This window comes from Liolophura sinensis, chromosome 8 (genome assembly GCF_032854445.1).
Source record: "Liolophura sinensis isolate JHLJ2023 chromosome 8, CUHK_Ljap_v2, whole genome shotgun sequence".
NCBI lineage: Eukaryota > Metazoa > Mollusca > Polyplacophora > Chitonida > Chitonidae > Liolophura > Liolophura sinensis.
Window position 1 is genome coordinate 29,261,037 of NC_088302.1, and position 24,128 is coordinate 29,285,164.

Here is a 24,128-nt window from a genome sequence, read left to right on the forward strand (position 1 = left end):
TTACTAAATGCTGATACCATTTCAAACTGACTTTAAATTTTGTTTTTACAAACATACGAATGATTTTCAAATGTCAGTGGTAGAAATGAAAGTTCAGTCATACAGATGAAGATTCTGGAATTCCATGTTCACCAGAGAAGTTTCAACGCACACAGCATCTAAACCCAAAAATCCCTTAACATTTAACTTTAATTCTTTGACTTTTTACAAAATATAATGATCAGGAAAATTCAGTTATTCTAGTTATCCTAGTTATTCAAAAAGACATTATTATACCTAGAACATTATCCGGAAATTTGTATCTCAATACTGAAATAGGAATTAAGTAGTACTGAGTTTGAATGAATATCTACAAATCAAAAGTTTACATTAAATCAAAACATAGATCTTCCTAAGATCTTCATCATATATTCAATATTCAACCTTGTCAATGACAATGCTCAGTGAGTACAAAGTGGACTTCAAGGGAGACAACTTGTGTGAGGTTAGTCCCCCTAGCGCTGCTTGTCAGGCATACACATGATTAACCCAAGGTGTTTAAGCACATTTTTCCACACATTGCAACTCGAACACACATACAAATAATCATAAGTTAAATTAAGCCAAAACTTTACAAGCTGTGAAAATTGAATGACAAACCATGCATGTGTACAAAAATATCATCACATATCAAGACCTGTAAGATCCATATTGATCCATTCACATGATCAAGGCCAAGAGCATCGGTGCTTACATTACAGACGTAGCTTTGTCATTTTCTGCAGCACTTTTAAGAATTTAAGTGTCATGATTTAGTTTTTCCAGGTATACAATGTAGAAGACACCAATAAAGCTCACCAAAGCTGTAAACATTACAAATATGGAAAAGTACATAATATCATATTGTACCAGTACATCTGCAGCCCTCAGGCTGACTACAAACACCATCAGGATTATTCTCCTTACATCCGATTTGGCAGCTGACCAATGGGTTTGCACGATTCAAGCCAATAACTTTTCATGTCCAAGTGAAATAGTACTGGGCATGCATGGGATCAAATGCAAACGGCAATAAGGAATCGAATACATGTAAGTCTTACCTATTAGGCTTAATAAACTAATGAGTGACCAATTTACATGAAGAAAGAATGGTTCATTGACATGGAAACATGTATGCCTCTATTTGGGATGAAGGCAGGAACAAATTACTTGTGACAGACTGCACACTGAATGACACCACAGCGATGCAGTGTAACATTGGATTCACGGTTTAATATATTCAAGCGATAACCAACATAGCAGGTCAAGGAAATTTGATGACAAGTTCAGATTACATGAAGAGTGGGTCAAGTTAACCTGGTAAATTACATGTAAATTAATAAAGGTAGCTGTATAGATACAAGTATTTCATTACCTGCAATGTTTTCATTGTTAAATTCAGATGCATGTATTGCAGTATTTATTTATTTGATAGGTGTTTTAGCCAGGCTTAAGTCTTAATAACAGTCCTGGCCAACTAATACACAACTAATGGCACTTTAAGAAGTCCAGACAAAAGTTAATACTGGGCTTAAATGCTACTACACTTCTGAACAACTGGGTCCAGATATCAATGCAATACACAGCCTTAGTCAGATCTGTCTTGATGGGTTCTGTTTTAGATCAGACAGTCTGGCATGATTTTTTCATATATGCCAAATCCACTTGACATTTCAGACAAAGTCTCGTTAAAGCATGTTACATGTAATATAGAGGACATATGATGATGAACACATTATATCAAATTTGCGAAACAAGTGATATAATGTACATACAAAAGTGATGAATTATGTTACAATTTACACCAAATTTGGTTTCATAAATTTGATACAAAGATCACAACTTGAAGATTCATTTTATCCCTAAATTTTTTTAAACCGTTTTAGGCAGCTAAAAGTGCAAATTTTTTCAAGACTGGGACTTGTACAAATTTCCAGTCCCAGGCCAGGATCAACTGTTTATTATTTTTTCCTCAGGTAAGTTACTTTCTCTTAATACACCTTACCTGTCATTGATGAAAGATGTAGGCCGGCTGTTCGGCCGACTGTTGTAGTAGAGTGGCTCTGAGTCTGTATCACTTCTCCCTTGATAGTATGGACTGACATCCTGGTAGTAATCTGTCTCCCGCTCCGATCCCCGATCAAACGAACGATCAAACGAGCGATCAAACGACCGGTCGAAAGAGCGATCAAAGGAGCCACCATACTCCTGACTGTCCTCTCTCCTGCCGCGGTACACAGCGCTGAAGGGAAGCTGGTGTATTGAGGTGTTGTGTTGATGTTGTAGCGGGTAATTGATGTCGCTGGTATAGTCACTATCCTCGGACATGCCCGCTGTAGGCAAAGAGACAAAAACGACACGCACAGATTACACTTGGCATACTTAAAATATGCATAAGATCTTCACCCCTGCACGATCATGGTACATGTAGATCTATAATATACCATTCCACACAAACATATCCCTCCAGATGCTTACCACAATGGCATGCTACATTAGGCATATTGGTTTATTGCTGTTGTCATAGCAATGCATTAATATTTATATTAGTTTTCACAAATTAAGTCTATTCATGCTTTAAAGGTAAGGTCGCTCTATAACAAACAGTATTTTCCATATTTGTATTAAATCATTTGTACACATTTGTAAACATTACCATAAAGCCAATGTTGATGTCTGTTCACATATTATTAAATATCATTTACTTCCAGTAGAACAATCATGAGCAAGTACAGTATGTACAAACATGCAAAAAGAAAAAAAATACTTATTTCGTAGTTACAATCCGAACAGTACAACTTGTTTACATACGACTTTAAGGTTCTTTCTATTACACGTAACACAGACTATACTGTACAAGGTTCTACTGCCTTTCTTTTCAGTAACACAATTTCATCACCTTTCACAATCAAAAGCTCTGGTACCCCATGTTGTTTCTTATTTTATTTTTTTTTCATGTTTTTCCTGTCCATAATGACTGGGGATAAAAACACACCTTACAAGCACGACGCAGACACCTGCCCATCCTACAGTGTACTTCTGTAAAACTTTGTACTGTAGGCTGGCTTAAAAGCAACAACCAATGGCTCAGTGACGTGATCGGCCATTATCTAATAATTCATGAAGATTTCTGTAAACATCTGCCTTTCAATACAGATGGGCGCAGTGTCCACATACATGTAGTGTGAACAGAAACTACCGGCTCTCATGGACGGCACATCCCATGGTAATTCCACCATGGTCAGCTTCATCCACATCAACCATTGAATAATGACTCAATAAAAGCTAAACGGTCAAAGGATGCTGTCTGTGTTACATTTACATTTTCACTGACTTCAGTCCGAGGGTGGGGGGTGGGGTGAGGTGGCTCGATCCTGACTGCGCAAAACTCTTGTAAGGTTTCCATATGGTAATACCTTACACGGCGTGATAATATGCTTCATTTACCCTGCATGTACTCTTAAACAATGGACACTCCAATTTCCTCGACCCCCAAACTGACTCCTAAAGAAAAGATTCTTCAGTATAGTGTTCAAAAACAATCATTCAAATAAATCAATCAATCAATGCATAAAATGTAATCATAGACTGTTCACTATGTGCCATGAATCCTTAATCCCTAACTACACAAATATGTAACTTGTTCACATAAACATTATTTCAACGGCTTTCCAAAATTGTAAAATGATTATGTTGGCTTATGTGTTGTAAAAACATTACAGAATATACATTTGACACTTTGACATTCTCTCAAACAATGGTGCGTTTTCTTTCCAAGGTTTGAGAGTGATCATATAATGCTACAGTGAAGAATGTTTCCCTTTATAGGCTTTTGGTCAGTATTTGTTGGTCCAGGAAACTGGAGTGCCACAAACATTTGCAAGTTAGTGAAGAATATGTGGCGTGTTTATCTGCGAAGACAAACAGCCCACAAATGCCCTTCACTGATTACTTCCACAAAAACCCAACAAACTGCATTATAAAAGCGGTGTGCCAGTCTCCCTTCTTGATCTCATGATGATGGGAATACCAGACTTGGCTATACATGTAACTATGGGGCCCAACCATCAAGAAACAGCACAGTTACAGCAGGCAAATACCAGTACTACCTCGAACAGGCTATTCACTAATGTCCCAAAGCAAAGGTATGTGGGAAGGTCTGCCAGCAACCCGTGGATGGTCGTTAGGTTTGCTCCAAAATCTGCAGGGTTTTCTCACACCATGATGCTGATTGCCAGTTGTATAAGTGAAATATTCTTGAGTGCATCTTAAAACACCAATCAAATAAATAAATAAATAAATAAATAAATACATAAATAAACAAAAAGGAACTGAGAACCTAGGTCACTTACATTTACCTTTGTACTAAAATCTTATATCCATACTTTATGCTGACAGCTAAGGTAAGGCTGTAGCTTTCACCAGATGTGGCAAATGCCTCTATCCCTTATACCCAGGTGTTACTTACTACATATGCAGAATGCAAGATTCTGACGTGATTTCTTCAAATTTCCACAAAATCTATGTTGTCATTTCTCGGAAACATACACCCACAAATTTATGTTGTCAATTCCCAGAAAGATGAGAGCAGAAACTGATTTTACCTCCAGCATTAAATAACGTAGCATGACAATGTTTGTTATCACCTTGTTATAGACAGTTTTACGTTATCCAGCAGCACTCGAAGTGATACTAATCAGTTAGGTTCTTGGCAACATATGTGCTATCCACAAACGAAGACTTATGCCTTAGTCTACCCCAGAAAAACAAAAGAAACACACGCACACCAAAATGCCTATATGGTATATGGTTTTACAAAAGAATTTGAATTATTATTTATCTGATTGTTGTTTGCTCAAAAAGTTTTCACCTATATCAGTTAGTTTTATGGGTGGAGGAAACCAAATTTCTCAAGGCACACACCCGACCTTGGGCATATTACTGACAAACTTTAATTTCCATGTGTGACCTGTTAATGTGCACACCATAATGGTGGAGAACAAGTGATTTTCAATGAAAGCTAGAAGCTGTGCAAATGTCCACCCAAGCATCATAAACCTCTTGTTGTCATCTAGTCTCCCAAGATGGTCTGCGTAGGATGTATTGGAAAATAATACACACACTACACACTAGGCACAATTTTACTTTTCAATATGGAGCCACTGCGATTTACACTATTTAGCTGTAACTAACTGTGTGAAAATTGAAAATCATAAATAACTTTAAATCTAAGGTGAGCATGCAATTCCAAATACCTTAAGAAGAGGCTCATCTTAAGAATTCAAGGCACAATAAAATACAGGTAAGATTAATGGGCGTGAAACTTACACTGAGAGTATGTCTGCCTTCGATGCTGTTCCTTGATGGTAAGAATCTGCCAACAGAGAAATTAAGACGGGTTTTACATTGATTTATAGATTACAGGCGTCCTGCTGGATGTCAGTAAGACACGGAGTAACACTTTGATAGATGTAAACAACTGTTAATAATAACGGCGGTGACAAATTGCATGTATAACAAGTACACAAATCAGACTGTACAGCACAAAATGGCGACTCCATATGACAAGCATTGGCAGCAGATAGGTAACAGATGTTCAAACTCAACAATATCATACAAAATCTAAAGAATAAACATACGTGTTTGGCTTCAGGGCAAAATGAAAATCTTATGAATTCTTAATCTATCATGACGGAATACACGGAAAAATAATTAGGCTACATATAATGTATTGATATTTCGATAAATAAATACATTAACAATAATAACAGACAACCATTATGTAACACTGGAAACTTCATAAAGGAAAGAAAGGCTTCTGTATTATTTATTTACTTGATTGGTGTTTTTCGCTGCGCTCAAGAATACTTCACTTATACATGTTCAATGGAGTTTAGCATTATGGTGGGAAGAAACTGGGCAGAGCCTGGGGAAACCCACGACCATCTGCAGGTTGCTGACAGACCTTCCCATGTACGGCCAGAGAGTAAGCTAGCATGAGTATTCTGTATTATTTTCTCACTTGATGATTAGCTGACTGTTAAGAGTTTATAAAATATTGTACAGCACAAAAAGCCAATTCTAAAAAGCAATTTTTTACAAAATGCAAAAGTCAAACATAAATGTAAAAATGGAATTATGGACATAATCATTTAATCAGTGTTCCCACTACAGTCTAACAAAAACTGCAGTTTAAATAACATTTCAAAATTTTACAGACATCAAAACTGGCTTAGTGAAATCATCTTCAGCTGTTTCAAATTAGTTCCACATCCTCCATCCAGTGACAATCCAGATAGATGATTTCGCATAAAAGTGATCTTTGACCTTTGGCCGAACTATGTATGTATGTACATGTATGGTCGGGATGTTACATCGTACTTCACAATTTTTTGAGTCATATGATGACAATAAATCATTTGGTGAATGTGTACACACATTCTGTCCTCTGGTGGCTGGGCGAGTTTATGCCAACAAAAGTACTACCGCCACTGAGGCATCATGCCAAACACTAGATATGACATCCCAATCCGTTACATTAGATTACTGACATCGGGAAAACCAGTCCTGTTTCACTGTTCTAACCTCTCAGTGTTGAGCACCAAGCAAGGCAGCAACAAGTACCATCTTTGGTTTGACCCGACCCAGGTGTGATCTCTGGTATCCCCATGTTTGATGTAAATGTACAGCTGATCATTACAATCTCTGCCCAGAGTTTTGTGGAGAAAACTTTATCACAATTTGAACTTCTTAGGTCGGAGATTAAACATCATATTTAAGGTTAGATTTCAAACTAACATGAGACTTGCAGTGCACTTGATACACAACAGTAAGAAAAAATTGCCTATCTAATGATTTCTGTAAGGTCTATGTATTAGTAAGTTATGCAGTAAGAATTGTTAAAATGTATCCTGTGTACATGTCAACTTAGATCACATATACACATGGCATATACATGACATATATACATGTCTGCTGTAAGCAATGGCAGGAAAACACACATTAGTGTTCAACTGGTTACACAGATAACCCCAGCAAAAGTATGACTTGGCCAGGTTTATAGGTATATATAATCTGCCTGTGAATGATGTGTTGGGAGCACTCAGGGGGGATAACTCTGCAAGAGATAGGACACAGACCCAAGTATCTGCTGATCAGAGGCAGTAATCTGGCATACCTTGGCAGGTCAATGCCAAACAAACAAAATGCTACACTAGCTTTGCATACATATCAGGTCTCATATTCCTGGTTTGTCAAATAAGGACCATAATTTTTTTTTTAAAAATTGCCCAGGACAGAAATTAAATAATGGCAACAACTCCTTAAAAACTTGCTCTTCTACAACACCTATATATTAACTTTACTTGATGAGTTAATAAACATATCAAAATGTCTAATAAGTTTAATCTAAATCAGACTCATTAAGATATTTACTACAACAAGTAAAGAAAAGAATCCATGCAGTTGTTAGGCTGAGGTGTTTACTTTGGCTACATGACTGTGAGTAAGACATCAGTTCATGGAAGATTGCTCTCCACACTGAACTTCTGAGACGGATATTTCTGAAAAACCAAATGCAGCAACCTGTACTTTATATCTCCCAGAGTCACACCCGCCAACAAGCAGCATAAGGGTCAATGACTGAATTCCATACATATATTGTTCTCACCAAAATATTCTCTCATTTGCTGAATGACACTGAGACTTTCAAAGACATTCTCTCAGAAACAAGCATCAAAAGCCAGGCATTTTCAATTATACTTATACACTTGCTAAAAAAAATTATTCCTCAAATTGCTGAATCACACTGGATTTCCCAAGAATTTCTCCTAAATGCAGCTCCCAGTTGTTACATAACAAAAATGTGCCGTTTATTTATCGTTCTTTCAAATCTTGTTTTCCATTCAGAACTCTGCTGGGGGGTTAAAGCCCACACGCTGTACTGATCGGGCAGTGTGCTGTGGTATCCGAGATCGTGCCAAGTGTCACGTCTGAGTCAAGCTCGGCTGAGACAGCCATTATACCATGATGAAATCAGTCAACAACTTCCACATCCCCCTCTTCATCAGGCTCGTTACTTGATGTGGATATTTACCCTCATTCCCTCACTGATCAATACAGACATGCAGTTTAACAACCCACCTAGGCAGTGGCGTATTCACGTGTCACCACTTCACCCATTCGCACACAATTGCTTTAAGCTAAGCTGTTCAAGAATACCTATAAATTACCCACCATTCATTAATAAGAACTTCTTAACTACATCTGCAGGTAACAGATCGATGTACTTGAATAGGCTAAGCAAAGATATCCATCATTTCATTAATAAGAGCTTCTTAACTACATCTGCAGGTAACAGATCGACGTACTTGAATAGGCTAAACAAAGATATCCATCATTTCATTAATAAGAACTTCTTAACTACATCTGCAGGTAACAGATCGACGAACTTGAATAGGCTAAGCAAAGATATCCATCATTTCATTAATAAGAACTTCTTCACTACATCTGCAGGTAACAGATCGATGTACTTGAATAGGCTAAGCAAAGATATCCATCATTTCATTAATAAGAACTTCTTCACTACATCTGCAGGTAACAGATCGATGTACTTGAATAGGCTAAGCAAAGATATCCATCATTTCATTAATAAGAACTTCTTAACTACATCTGCAGGTAACAGATTAACGTACTTGAATAGGCTAAACAAAGATATCCATCATTTCATTAATAAGAACTTCTTAACTACATCTGCAGGTAACAGATCGATGTACTTGAATAGGCTAAACAAAGATATCCATCATTTCATTAATAAGAACTTCTTAACTACATCTGCAGGTAACAGATCGATGTACTTGAATAGGCTAAACAAAGATATCCATCATTTCATTAATAAGAACTTCTTAACTACATCTGCAGGTAACAGATCGACGTACTTGAATAGGCTAAACAAAGATATCCATCATTTCATTAATAAGAACTTCTTAACTACATCTGCAGGTAACAGATCGATGTACTTGAATAGGCTAAGCAAAGATATCCATCATTTCATTAATAAGAACTTCTTAACTACATCTGCAGGTAACAGATCGACGTACTTGAATAGGCTAAACAAAGATATCCATCATTTCATTAATAAGAACTTCTTAACTACATATGCAGGTAACAGATCGACTTACTTGAATAGGCTAAGCAAAGATATCCATCATTTCATTAATAAGAACTTCTTAACTACATCTACAGGTAACAGATCGACTTACTTGAATAGGCTAAACAAAGATATCCATCATTTCATTAATAAGAGCTTCTTAACTACATTTGCGAGAACTATATCCGTACATGTCAAATAGTTAGAATGAAACACATTCTACAGTGTTAGACACTCCTGGGATTTATTTACTGTTCCGGGTAGACTACCCTGCTATATGACTGGCTGTTTTTTTGTGTGTATCAGTACAAAGTGGCTGTCAAACTCAGGATATCACACCATGTGCAATAGTGCTGGATAAGATATTGTAGCAAAACACTGCCTTTGACATTTTGATGACAGCTTGTCTAGATTTCTGTTCTCTGGAGATTACAGTGTGACGTAAGGACAAAGGGCAGCACACTTTTGCTGGTTATAAACCTTATCAGGCTTTTCACAGCACACCATGTCAGCTGCTGACACTAAACAGGCAGTTTTCATATTTAAGCTTCACTTTACAGCTTTTTGCCATAAAAAAAATCACATCATACTTCAATGGTGTAACTGCGGAAAAACCAGGCCAGTTTGTTAAATCTATTTTTAATGCATGCACTCCTGTTGGAAATAAATCAACAGTTTTCATTTCACTATTATCTGGAAAAATTACCCTTCTATGATGCAACTGAAAAAAACCTGCACATTTTACAGTCAATCCCATTCTTAACACATACAGTCCTGCTTGTTTGCATAAATCAGTGGTTTGCATGTGACTTTATGGCCACGCACAAAAAACCTCTAATTCCAAAAACAAATAATGACACGGAGCAGTATTGTACAAATGAACATTTGCATTCCTTCTCCTCAATAATACACTGTCAAAAAGCTGTAAACCTCTCTACAAAAAATGCGCCTTTGTTTTGCAATGGCAGATCATATTACAGATGAGCTGTAAGTGTGATGGAACCTTAACAAGATGAAATGTCCCTTTTATCCGCCAGCATACATGGCCAATCAATAACGTGCATTGATAAACTTCCTCTTAGAAGAACCCAACTGAAACAAAAGTCTGCGTACAAAAAAAAAAGGCAACAAAAAAAAAATAAAAATAAAAGAGTGACAGCTCTTAGATAATGCAGGGAATTCAATGAGGTGTTTCTACCACAGTTACTCATGTGCCAATTAAAAACCAAACACTGCATATTTTTGCCATACATTGATTGATCCACTCCATAAATCTTGACATTTGTCAAAAATAATTAAAAGGAAAGCAGGTAAGATACGGCAGCAAACTGACAAGTGCAACAGAAATGTTACTGTTGGCTTATTTGCATTTTTTTTTTTGAGTACATATGCATTGTATTTTTATTTTATGTTTTTAACACACGGACAGCATTCAAAATTAAAAAGACAGACTCATATGAAACAGACATGTGTATGTAAGCTTCCATAGCTACACGATTAATATGTACTGTCCAATTTACATTATTTTGTTATTGAGTATCTTCAGTAAAATCTTTCTCAGAAACTCAAGGGAGTCATTAACATACCTTGAAACATGACCACATGTTCAACAAAATATAGGTGCTATGTGTGGGGTTTAATATTTCATAATCATTTCTCAAGTATAGGAGAATAAATCATCAAAATTCTAATGCAAAACTTCTTTAAAACACCTTGCTACTAATTTTTTTTACAGCAGATGTTCTTTATGTCTCTCATAATGGGATTAACACGGAAAATATCACAAAAGATGAAAGGGTCGAGTCCAGAAAAAATTTTCTGTTTACAGGATTATGTTTCACTTAACGTCAACAGAGAAAATTTTCCCAACAAAGCACGAGATAAAAAGAGAAATTGAAAGATTTTTTTTACATGTTATAAAGCAAGTTATGTACTAAAGTTATCTCTTTAGCTTTGTTCTTTCACTGTAATGCTGTAAGCTGCCTATATACGCAAGGGGCTTCTGGGGTAATCCATGCATCTTGGAGATTCAATTATCTACATGTAATTCTCTCGTCACCAAACAATTAATTATTTAAACTCGAATAATCATGGCAGTGTTGCCTGTAGCAACGCAGTTATACCGCCCAATGATCCATTGCCCGGACGTCACGAAGCAGAAACGGACTTACAATTATACTGATAGCCATCAATACAAGTATGAAGATCCATTGCTGGAGACCCTGGTGAGATTATCATAATCGGCCTATGTTTTTCTCAGAAAAACACAAGAAGCTTGGCTCTTGCTAATAGCCTGGAACAGCTCAAGGTTAGAGACTCAGCAGATTTTCTCTCATCTACACATAGATTGAGGGTCTTGCGTTCTGACAGCTTAGTTTTATTCAAGATGACATTCACAAAGTGCAACAACAACGCCCTCTCAAAGGACTGTTATTGGAAGCAATTCACACTCTATCTCACAGAGCATCCATTACTGTGTCCAAATTATCCTCCCTTTCTTTCTCCCCCTCTAGCCATGACGTGTTTTTCTATTTCCACGACTGCAATTAAGTTTTATAGTTACTATTATCAGGTCAGGTCCTGCAGGCATGCGTGGATTTTTAACCTAATTAGCGCAGTCTAAGGTCAAATCAGTTGCCTAGACAACAAGCTTATTAGTTACATATGCAACACAACGTATTGCATGTGGCAGGTACATGTAGTGATGTTTAACCACAAAACCTCACAAAATCTGATCATGAGTTTAAAATTCTGGAGCAGAAATCAAAATCATTCAATTGGTTTGCTTTTCATTCGATAATCTGAAAGTACAAAAAAAAGCAAACTTTTCATTTTTCCTGTTGGGCTGTAAAAATGGCTTTAAACTACGGTTTCCTGATGCCCCCAGCAGTCAGGGAGATAATAAGGAGAGATAGGGAAGAGCTCGCACTCAGGGACACTAATGTGGTCCTAGGCTCCAAGTAAGTTTTTGGAAGTGAAATTTCAGACCATTAACAGAAATATGCATAAAGGGTATACAAGAAAATTCATATTATTTTTCTAAAGTTTTGTTTGCATAACTCTGTCTCCCTTAAAACCATAATTTTTGTTTTTTTTGCTTTTCATGCATCTATGTGCCAAAATATACCAGGCATCAACCAAGATGGATGTTCCAGGTCCATAATCACAAGGCCAAGTTAATTCCCAAAACCTTTACGTAATAATTTTAAGTAAAAATTTTACTAAACACAGGTCTTCCAAGAAACAAAGTGTCACATTTGTCTGCCGATATGTGTGGGCTCAATATCTTTATATAAATGCAGCTGGTACAGAGACTTGTCAAAAACAGTTGCCTTTAATGCAGGTCAAATTAATTAAGTTTGTCGGTACATAATAAGTACCAAAGCTTTAAAAAAAAATGTAATTACTCACTGAAATTTAAATTTACAATTAAGGCAGCTCTCAGATATATTCCACAAAAACAAGTGCATCGGGAGAGATTTTTATAAACTTGTCATATTTAATACTTCCCAAATGAAACACTGTCATTGTCACATGGTACATAAGAGACTTGATTTTGTTTGAAGAATTTACTTGTATCATTATTGAATCTATATCCTGCAAAGCAGAAAAAATGAAGTTTAACTCCATTTTCCCCTAAATTCAGCTCAAATTTTTCCTGTAAGGCAGACTCTGGGGAGATCCATTAAGGTATGTGAAGGCAGACAATTAAAACGCCTTACTCTGTTTCCTCCCAAATGCAAAGTGCTGTTTTCCAGAAGACCTAACTGTTTACTGCCCAGACAATCTCTGGAGAAAAGACCATTGAAGTTTTTCATCACACAGATGTTTTCTGCAGGGTAAACTCATGGAAATGTTGCATAATCTTCCCAAATGGCAGGAGGTTGATGTTAATGTACATCAGTTGTTGTTTTGGTGAGGTTTCTGCGTAAGAAACTGTCCAAAGCTAAGAGACATTACATGACTCTTGTACGACTGTAAGCAACCCCTCTGCTCATGCACATCAAATTTCTGTTTCCCTCAGAGATAGCAAGCATTTACAATTCTAGTGGCAAGGATAGATAATATAGAAATACGATAAATTGCACATGTACCTATGGGGATGTACAGTCACATTGGTTATGTTGGCCATACATCTTAATTAAGATCTTCTTATCCCCTGCAGATCTGAATGGTTTAACAGAGATCAGCAGAGGTTTTGCTATATCACCGAGAGCTTCATGTATGACTGCATGGCCTTACTGTGAAGACTCTGCTAGTGGGTAATTGAACATAAGAGTTTCTGTACCATGGCACTGTCCATCATCCAAGAAGTCTTGTCCAAGCATCAGGAGATTTAAGGCAATATTTTCAACACTGTAATTTCTGCATGTAAATGTATCACTGCAGCAGGCTACTCTGAATAGATAGGGGATGTGCATATACCTGGCCGATTTTTTAAAAACCTGTGCACTGCAATGAAACAACGTGTTTCTAGAGGGAATTTGCCATGATAATGCTTTGCACAGAACTTTTTCACACTTACTTTGACCTTGAAGAACCAACTGTAATAAATTTCACTATTAAAACTATTCAATTTAAAACCTATTGACCCATGACCTACCATGCGTTACAGCCTACCAACAAGTCAGCCATTTTGAATTCTTTGCTGAGCCTGCTCAGTCAATGACTTATTCCCACCAATGCTTCATGAACAGTAGTTCTGAGTTCTGAGAGAATTTCTATGCCTGAACCAGCGTCTAATGTAAGACTTCCTTACACAACACAAGTTAAGCAGTTTAGCCAGAGGACCAGGAGATACTTGCTGCTTTTTCACATCTTCTTGAAAAGATGCTCCAGCTGACATAAAAGACACAATATACATAGGATGGTTGGATGAGGATTGGGAACATTTTAATGCAAAACCACACACTTCGGGTTAAAAAATGTAACAGGGAACTGTGACTTTCACGTGTACTTTATAGTGAACTGATACATAACCTACAGGTAGGTCACATACCTTGAATAACAAATTGTGAATGCATATTGAAGTTAACCAACATCAAACATACACATACCTCCACTTCTAATATCATAATTTACCTCCACTGTTAAAACAGTAAAAGAGAGATGTGCTTTTCTGAAAAGTGTACATTTTGGAAAATTAGTTCCCAATTGGCACATTTGTGGCTGTAAAGTGGGAAAGATACCATTGGGAATTGGGCCAAATATTGGCCCCTTGAGCAGAGATAGATTATGTCCTGTCATACAGCAGGGAAGAGGATAGTGCATCAACTGGTTGACCTGTATCAGTGTAACAGCCCGGGCATAGCGGCTTACTTGCCTTTGGTAAGGTGTCTCAGTGAAGCAGCACTAGATAAAAGAGTGGTGGAAATCCGTCCTGCAACAAGGAGGCACATTACATGCACTCTAAGGATTCCTTCGTCGTTATATGACTGAATAATTGTGAAGTACGAAGTTAAACCCGAAGCACTCACTCAGGTCAAACAATGTAATACTTACACTTTTTGGTCATTCAGTGCATGACAATTTTTATAAACATGCAAAGCTTAGTTCCACTGGTAGAATTTTACAACTCAAGATGAGAAGACCTACCTCTTGGTCCATAATGGAGTTAAGGACCTCCAGTTTGTTCTGTAGTTCTGCAGCCTCAGACTCAGGCAGATCTGCAACAACATCTGGAATTTGGTACAGAGGTCAATACTAGATTTCAGAAGCAGGCATATATAGAACAGTTGATACATGAAATCAAAGATGGTAACAAGAATTGAAAAATTACAGAGACAGAAGATACAGGTCATTAGAACAGCAAAGGGTTTTATATACTACAGCATGCTAGCGAGTAACAATGGAAAATTTAGCAGCATTGTATTCCACCTCAAGTTAAAAATGCTAAATGTAATGGCGAAACCAAGATAATTTTATGTCTTACAGGCGAGCCGACATTAAAAAATCCAAAATAAAGGAATGAAAATAAAAGTAAAAATCAACCTTTCCTGTCTGATCTTGATGGTTTTTCATTATTTTCCTGTTCATGATTTCTCAAGGCTTTCCGATCGCATAAATAAGGTTTTCTCAAGAAGAAATTGCCGACATTTTTCACAAATTAGAGGATTTTCTTCATTTTAATTTCATTTTTAAACCTTCCACATTGAAAAAAAAAGATTCATCCTGCTCATAAAGCAACACTAAAAATTTGTGTGGTCTAAAAATGTACTTCCAGAAGCCCGTGCAGATATGAAGGTATTAAAATGATACTTCTGATGCCAACACGTAAGTTTTTCGGACAAAAAGTCACAAAAGCCTCTGAAGTGGCAATTAAGACGAATGAACCAGAATCCAGCAAAATGGTTCACCTAAAAAAAGCTGAACTTCAGGTAGAATACAGTAGCTATCCCCAAGGGCATTCTCAGTCCAGAAAAGTAATCTAAATAATTCTGTGATCAGCCATGCAAGTTTAGGTATAAGGTAAGATTGCACAACATTCCAGTAATGAAAAGGAGCAGTTTGGTCAAATTCTCACACAGTAGCTTATATTCAAAGTTATTTATCACACAGGTTTATATATGTCGTACATTTACATATAACCATGAAGGGAAATACATGTGTATCCAGACCTAACAATGCATCAGCCATTAGTACTTTACTGAACAATGCAAACCATTCAAGATGCCAACAGGAGTTTCAGTCTAACTGGAAACCAGCTGTATCCAATATGCAAGAACTTTACATTTATGTATATCAGCTAGCAAACTCAAACAAGATTTCTCGCTCTACTATCAACCAAACTCAAGATTTCTGGTTCCAGTATCAACCAAATTGAAACAAGATTTCTTGTTCCAGTATCCACCAAACTCAAACAAGTTTTCTGGCTCCAGTATCCACCAAACTCAAACAAGATTTCTTGCTCCAGTATTAACCAAACTCAAACAAGATTTCTCATTCCAGTATTAACCAAACTCAAACAAGATTTCTCATTCCAGTATCAACCACACTCAAATAAGATTTCTTGCTCCAGTATCAACCAAACTCAAACAAGATTTCTCGTTCCAGTATTAACCACACTCAAACAAGATTTCTCGTTCCAGTATCAACCAAACTCAAACAAGATTTCTTGTTCCAGTATCAACCAAACTCAAACAAGATTTCTTGCTCTATTATCAACCAAACTCAAACAATATTTCTCGTTCCAGTATCAACCAAACTCAAACAAGATTTCTGGCTCCAATATCAACCAAACTCAAACAAGATTTCTGGCTCCAGAATCAACCAAACTCAAACAAGATTTCTCATTCCAGTATCCACCAAACTCAAACAAGATTTCTCATTCCAGTATCAACCAAACTCAAACAAGATTTCTTGCTCCAGTATCAACCAGACTCAAACAAGATTTCTCATTCCAGTATCACCCAAACTCAAACAAGATTTCTCATTCCAGTATCAACCAAACTCAAACAAGATTTCTTGCTCCAGTATCAACCAGACTCAAACAAGATTTTTGTTCCAGTATCCACCAAACTCAAACATGGTTTCTTGCTCCAGTATCAACCAGACTCAAACAAGATTTCTTGTTCCAGTATCAACCAAATTCAAACAAGATTTCCTGTTCCAGTATCAACCAAACTCAAACAAGATTTCTTGCTCCAGTATCAACCAAACTCAAACAAGATTTCTTGCTCTAGTATCAACCAAACTCAAGCAATATTTCTCGTTCCAGTATCAACCAAACTTAAACAAGATTTCTGGCTCCAGTATCAACCAAACTCAAACAAGATTTCTGGCTCCAGAATCAACCAAACTCAAACAAGATTTCTCATTCCAGTATCAACCAAACTCAAACAAGATTTCTTGTTCCAGTATCAACCAAACTCAAACAAGATTTCTTGCTCCAGTATCAACCAGACTCAAACAAGATTTCTCATTCCAGTATCAACCAAACTCAAACAAGATTTCTCATTCCAGTATCAACCAAACTCAAACAAGATTTCTTGCTCCAGTATCAACCAGACTCAAACAAGATTTTTGTTCCAGTATCCACCAAACTCAAACATGGTTTCTTGCTCCAGTATCAACCAGACTCAAACAAGATTTCTTGTTCCAGTATCAACCAAATTCAAACAAGATTTCCGGCTCCAGTATCAACCAAACTCAAACAAGATTTCTTGCTCCAGTATCAACCAAACTCAAACAAGATTTCTCATTCCATTATCAACCAAACTCAACCAACGTTCTAGTAGGTGAAATTTGACATTGTCCTCACCATAGGGCAGTTCAAATCTGGCATCGAGTAAGATGCTGTGACCTGTTGGTATCCTCGTGCCCACCACCTCTCCATTCTGCATGACCAGCTCGCTGTCCAAGGAGTACCATTTTCCTTCTCCTTCCTGGGACACAAAATAACAGGAGAGCATTATACAATGTGGTAAATGATATTCATATAATTTGAGACATTTTTCAGCATACAAACTTAATTGAAAATATAGCAAATGTAAATATTTCAAAGATATTCATAAAAAAATCCCCTGTCCCCCACAAAAACGCTGATAATTATTTGTCAAATAACAGAATCTGGAAGCAACGATAGTGATAGTTTAACCAAACCAAAATTTTCGTCCAGCAAATGTCAAAGTTGACAGAGACATGTTTTTCCTTGCACATCAAAATATAATGAAACCAATTTACATCACTGAAAGTTCCAAATTTAAAAATCAAGAAAACAAATTTTTGATGTTTGCCACAACATACAGTGGTGTATCTCTACTTTCAATAATAGTATTATTAGAAAATTTTTGAATTTTCAGTAAAACTATTTATGCTCCTTCAGTGATAAAGGGGACAAACTGTTAACACTTAAGTTTTAAACTGTTAACTGGTGACTATGGAATTTACCCTAATTCCTCAGGCTTTTTGCACATGAAAGAGCAGCTTATGCAACTTATGCACATTTTTAATTTGCTTCTAGAGACAAAACTACATTGTCTGGATTGGCAAATTTCAGGACTTCACAAAAAGAATAACTTTATCAGTCAACACAGAATAATGCCTTCAGAGTATGCTTGAATAAACACCTTGCACACATGCAAAAAGGTTGAGTGAGTGAATGAGTGAATGCTTGCGGTTTAATGTCGTACTAGACAGTCTTTCAGTCATATGATGACGAAGGAGTCATTAAAGTATATGTACATGTAATGTGCCTCCTTGTTGCAGGACGGATTTCCACCACTCTTTTATTTAGTGCTGTTTCACCCAGATGGCTTACCAAAGGCAAGTAAGCCACCCTGCCCAAGCCATTATACTTATACAGGTCAACCAGTTGTTGCACTATCCCCTTCATGCTGAATGCCAAGTGAGGTAGTTACACCTTTCTCTTTTTAAAGTCTTAGGTGTGACTTGACCCAGGATTGATCCTGGATCTACCGCTTCCAAAGCGGACACTCTACCAACTGTGCTGTTGGGGCCGGTCGAAAAGGTTGAAGCACTAAAGTACTACAGATTCACAGACATAAATATAAATCTCATTTACATGTAGGTCACTGATATTTTTCTTCCTTATCATTAATAATCCCCATGGAAGCTAAGGTATATTGCATATTTTCATCATGAAACTATCAATCCCTTATCATCTGGCAGGCTTAAATCCTCTGTGTGTTAGGAACAAGAGGATTTCCTCGAAGTGGTAGGTTGATATGTTAATGAATGGATGAATTAGGCCTGAGGTTAAGATGAAATTAAATTACACTGTTTTCAATAGTACACCCGATACGTACGTACGGTAAATTAGCAAAAATTTCACCCCCAAAAAGTTAGAAGGATAAAATATTACTTTTGGGGCTGAAAATGACATTTTTCCATTCAGATATCACCCTACATTTGAAACAAACCTCAAAAAAAATTTTTTTAAGATCAATAGAGCTCTCTGTACAAAGCAAAATGAATGACTTAGACATGGATGAAATTTTATGTCATTTCACGTATGTACTGGGTATTGGTGTGGCCAAATGACTGCCAAATGACTCATCACTGCCCTTCCCTTAGTCATGGGTCACTAGCATCACACGCATGTCATTTATAGCCTCCCTCCTGTGACCCTATCTCACCTGGTTGGAATGATGGATTTTCATCAAGGGCAGCCAATGGACTCCAAGCAGTTTGTCCCATAGCATCCTTTGGTCCAGACCTCTATCACCAAACCTGTGTCTAAACGCATTGTTTCACTGCAATCAGAACATAAGCCAAATACACATACAGCTCGATGATTGACTCATGAAGTGGATTTTTTTTAACCTTTTAGGATATTGACACAAAAGTTACGTATTAGTTCAAAGAAATACAATTACATGTAGAATACCTTTGTCTTTCATTTGTATGTACATGGAAAGTTTACTTGGCTCATAATTAAATTAGCACAATGGAGGAGCAATAATAAACATCCCTGTACACTTCAAATGACTCAGGTACTCCACGTGATACCATGCAGACAAAAACTTAAAACTTGGTGTAAATGCTCAATCAATTCAAATTAATAACTGATCACTGATGACTTAAACATACAACAGTAAACATTGACAGCTAATGATACCACATGTTCAATGATAAGAACAGACACAAAAGTAAATGTGTGTATAATCGTTAAACTCCTTCTTCATGGTTTTCCTCCATGTTTAATTTCACTGTTTGAAAGCAACAAGAAACTCATTTTTTTTACCCATTTTGCAAACACCTTTGTTTAGTTACACATGGTAAGTACACATTTACCAGATTTAAACTTCACAGAAAAAATAATAACACTACAGGTGGAGATCAACTGATATTTAAGTTATTCTATCATGATTTTCTTATAATATATTTATACAACAGCATGTATATAGATTGTTCTTTCCATATACTAAATGTAAATTTCTATTTAATACCGGTATCATTAATATAACATTCTTCAAAAAAAAAGATATAAAAAAACACCTCTTCCAAGTTTTGTAACAACACTGTTTTTGTTTTAAGTCATGTGGAATTAATCCTTGAAATTTCACTGGAATAATATTGAAAACATTCGGCTTTAACACAGAATGAACTTTGCATGAACTCTATATCTACACTAAATGCTCTACAGAGGTCAAAAGAACTTCAATATGCATCAAAACTAAGTAAATTGGCAATTTTTCAACTATAAGTTGCACTTTCATCTAATCATATGTTTAAACATTATGTTTTTCAGATTTTCTTTTCATATATTCATTTCTGTCAGATTGTCCTCAGTGCTAACATGGAATGCTGAGGTACTGAACCACGTAAAACTCACACGCATGTATAAATAAGTTCTCTCCTCTTGGGCTATAATTATCTATGTAAACAAACCTCTATCTGTGCCATTTTCATTTTGTTTCAAAAAGATATGAAGACCTTGAATGAAGTACCTGCTGGAGTATAATGATTTTGTTTTCACGTAGGTGCGTTCTCGAGTTGCATAGAAAGGTGGCTCAGTGAACTGACTAAATGCAACTAGAAAGTGTGTGGAGAACGAATATAAACTCGGTCTTAAACCAAACACTGTTAAAGGTGATTACACTACTTTGCGGTTGGAACTTTCCAGATATTAGTACGGGCTCATAGTCATGAAAAAAACCTTCAAGTGAAGGTAATCCACATTCATTACACACATACAAAGCAGAAGCCTTATTTTTGACGACAGCTCAAAATGCTGGCCGTCACCCTGAAAATGTCCCTGAGCATAGTATGGCGCGGGAAATCGCTCTTGTCCATGATGGTGTATACGCATTCCTTCTCATTTCTAAGCATATTGACTGGAGGTTGTAGCCGATGGGAAATGGGTCGGCACCAATGTGGAGTAATTACTGCCAAGCGAACAGCAGTGAACATATCAGTGCAGCAGTGCTAAGCTATGACGCTATCGATTGGTGCACAGCGGGCAGAGAGATGTGAGCAGCGCGGCGCTCAGGTGATCGCCAGTCAGTGCCGCAGAACAAAGCCGGCGTACGTACGCACACACACATGCTGACTGAACAGACTACATCAGCTGATGTCACACACGCTTCAGAGAAAACCAACCCATTCCAGCGTAAGAACGACGGGGACACAGACAACCGGAAATAAGTCCTGAACCCAGCGATCACCCCACTCCGTACCCTCCTAGAGAGAATGACGGAGCAGGGGCACCTCAGCTAATGCGATATTTCACCCGGAATATTCTCAAGAGCTTCCCACCCCACTCCAACCACCCGCGAGCATCTTTATGTGGCCACCAATTTTCTTCCTTGATATTAGGCCTTCTGACTTTTTGTTGAAGGCAAATGACAGGTTGATATAGGACTGTGCTGCCTGTGAACAGCATTATTTTCAATATCCTGTACACAATCTGCCCAGCAGGCTTCTATGAGTGGCAAAAACAAGAGCAGCATAGATGCACAAAACAGCATTCCAGAGCAATACACATAGCATAGATCCAATGGTTGTAGAATTAGATGAACAATTCTTCAATACAACATAAATTAAAGGAGAAGAAAATTTAAATATATCAATCAACTAACATTGAAAAGAGTATGCATTTCCTTGCAGGTGCATGCCACAAAACAAATTCTAATATGTACCTCAAGGTGATAAATTATAAATAAAGTCAGCGCCAAATCTACTGTGGGCGACTTCATTTTGCCTAAGAACTAGTCCTGAAGTCTTCTGTGTTAGGAGGAGAATTGTCGGCGGAAACTGCCGAAGTGCAGTTCGTACATTTCCTGTAGAACTCTTCTTCCAGAAGGTAGCGAACAGTACAGTTCATTTTCCGCTTGACGATGGGGAAACCAGAATGTTGGACATAGGCCCCGAGTTTACACGAACAAGCCGGCAGTTTAAGCGACTCTCAATGGCTGAGAGGCAACACACCCCCAGCATAAATTACAGGGCGTTAAAGACGGAGGAGGCGTTGGACTCAGCCATTTATGTCAGCTGAGAGGAGATGCCTGGACAAAACTGACTTGACAAACAGAAAAACAGACAGCCAGGACAATTCCAGTACACCCCCCTCCCTACTCTAACTTCTTTGAGTGTGGGGAGGGTATAATAAGTAACATTGTAGTAATGTATATGGCAGCTGGTAGTTTTAAGTGCAGAAGAAACCGACCTTGGTCATGGGTAAGCCATTAATTGATCTTTATTAAGTTACTGTTAACAAACTTTTCCACATGTGTAGTGTACAGATATGCACAACATTTTGGTGGAAGATAAGTGGTTTTCATGCAACCAATGCAAGACTATGCAAAACAAACACGAGAGTGTCACTGATAACTTTATGCATTCTCAACACGGTTCTACGAACATGCAGTGAAAGCGAACATACAGTGAAAGCGAGAAAATCTGCAAATTCCTCTGTCCAAGGATGTGAGAATATACACCTTGTGGGTCCTTCTAGTGGCTGAAACCACTTAAAGTTAACCACTCAAGGTCAGCCATATGACCCATTCTTGCACATGCATGTATGAAGTTTTATTCAATTTGACTCCATACTTTTCGAGACAAAACGTTCAGATTATTTAAATACATATGCCCACTCTGGCTGGATGAAGCTGGTTATTAAAGTTTTGCAGTTAAAGTTTTATGTGGAGTGGAGATTCACAATTCACAGAACTTGGTCATGTAGTTTTGGACATAATAAAGGGGAATATTTAAATAATGGAACATACTTCAGAAAAACATTGCCTCACCGTCAAAAACCATTTTAAGATAGTATTTCCACCAAGTTTATTAAAAACGTGAATTACCAACATCATGTTGGCAGCCAACATTAATAATAATTAATAATTAATATTAAGAGTTTCCGGTAAGTGTACAAAACACATTATATCTCTGCATAGTAGGTGTAAACAGAATTCAGAGGTGTACCCTGATGTTTTACATGTATCCGGAACTTCTGCCTGTTTTGGTACAAGGCTGTCCACAGGAGAAGGGCCTTTTGCGGGTCTACAGGAGAACCAGTGAGACTTATCCTGAAACATGCATGTAACCACACCATAGTGGAGTGCAGGCACTCTATGTATAAATGAGAAGCATCTTTATTAACCACACCTGGGAACATTTTTATTACATTTTTGTCAGTAGACCAAGAACATATTTGAAAACTGAGTGAATTATTACCACATCGACATTTCATAAATATGGGAAAAATTTATTGGAGCACGAACGAACAGGCGAGCGGGGCTATTTGCTCATCAAAATAATAAAGTACTTTTTCACTCATCCTGTCGCAAGACTGACACTCATAAAGAATGCTGCATTTTTTGAACACTTTGCATGAGTGTCTGTAGCTAGGTGTGGATGGTTAAAGCTGTTCCTTTGTGGGTTGTGCTTTTATGAGACATCATAAAACTTGTGAACAGCTTGACAAAAGTGGCTCGGTTATTCAGTGCTTCATGCTACAGTATATACAAGTAGCAATTTGCAGAATGGGAATTCAGGTAGGTACTGATATCAGTACAGAGGAGCTCAATCCATATGTGGGTGCAAACCTCTGAAAGTATCACTACAGCTCTGACAAAGAAATGCATCCATGCAATATATGTGCTTTCTAAATACTTCAAATCAAAGTTATTTCTCCTTAATAAAAATGTACACGTATGACCTGTCAATCTTATGAACTATTCAAACTTAGATTTGGTGGCAAGGATACTAAAGGGCTCACCTGTAAAAGACTCAATATATAAGCTCAATACATACGGTACTGAAATGGTGAATTTGGTAATGTACTGTAATTAATATGCAAATAGAGCATCAGTGGAACATCCCTATTGTGTCATTGTGCTTAATATAAGTATGTATAACTTCAGGCCAATACATGCTGTACTTTTTTAGACGCCACCCTAACATTTTGTTTAAGTTTAATTTTCATACACAATTAATACAACATGTCAGGAATTTGGTAATTTACGGTATTTAATATGTACACACGGAATCAATGATG

At 37.1% G+C, this 24,128-nt stretch overlaps 1 protein-coding gene across 1 annotated transcript in view; it reads right to left on the reverse strand.

Moving 5' to 3' along the window:
- LOC135473391 (protein unc-13 homolog B-like) overlaps positions 1–24,128 on the reverse strand; it is a 185,759-nt gene that overhangs the window by 91,513 nt on the left and 70,118 nt on the right. Inside the window, 5 exon segments of the mRNA XM_064753241.1 lie at positions 2,024–2,351; positions 5,347–5,392; positions 14,762–14,844; positions 17,427–17,550; positions 19,264–19,380. Of these exon segments, the coding sequence (XP_064609311.1) occupies positions 2,024–2,351; positions 5,347–5,392; positions 14,762–14,844; positions 17,427–17,550; positions 19,264–19,329 (647 nt within the window). The 5' untranslated portion in view covers positions 19,330–19,380.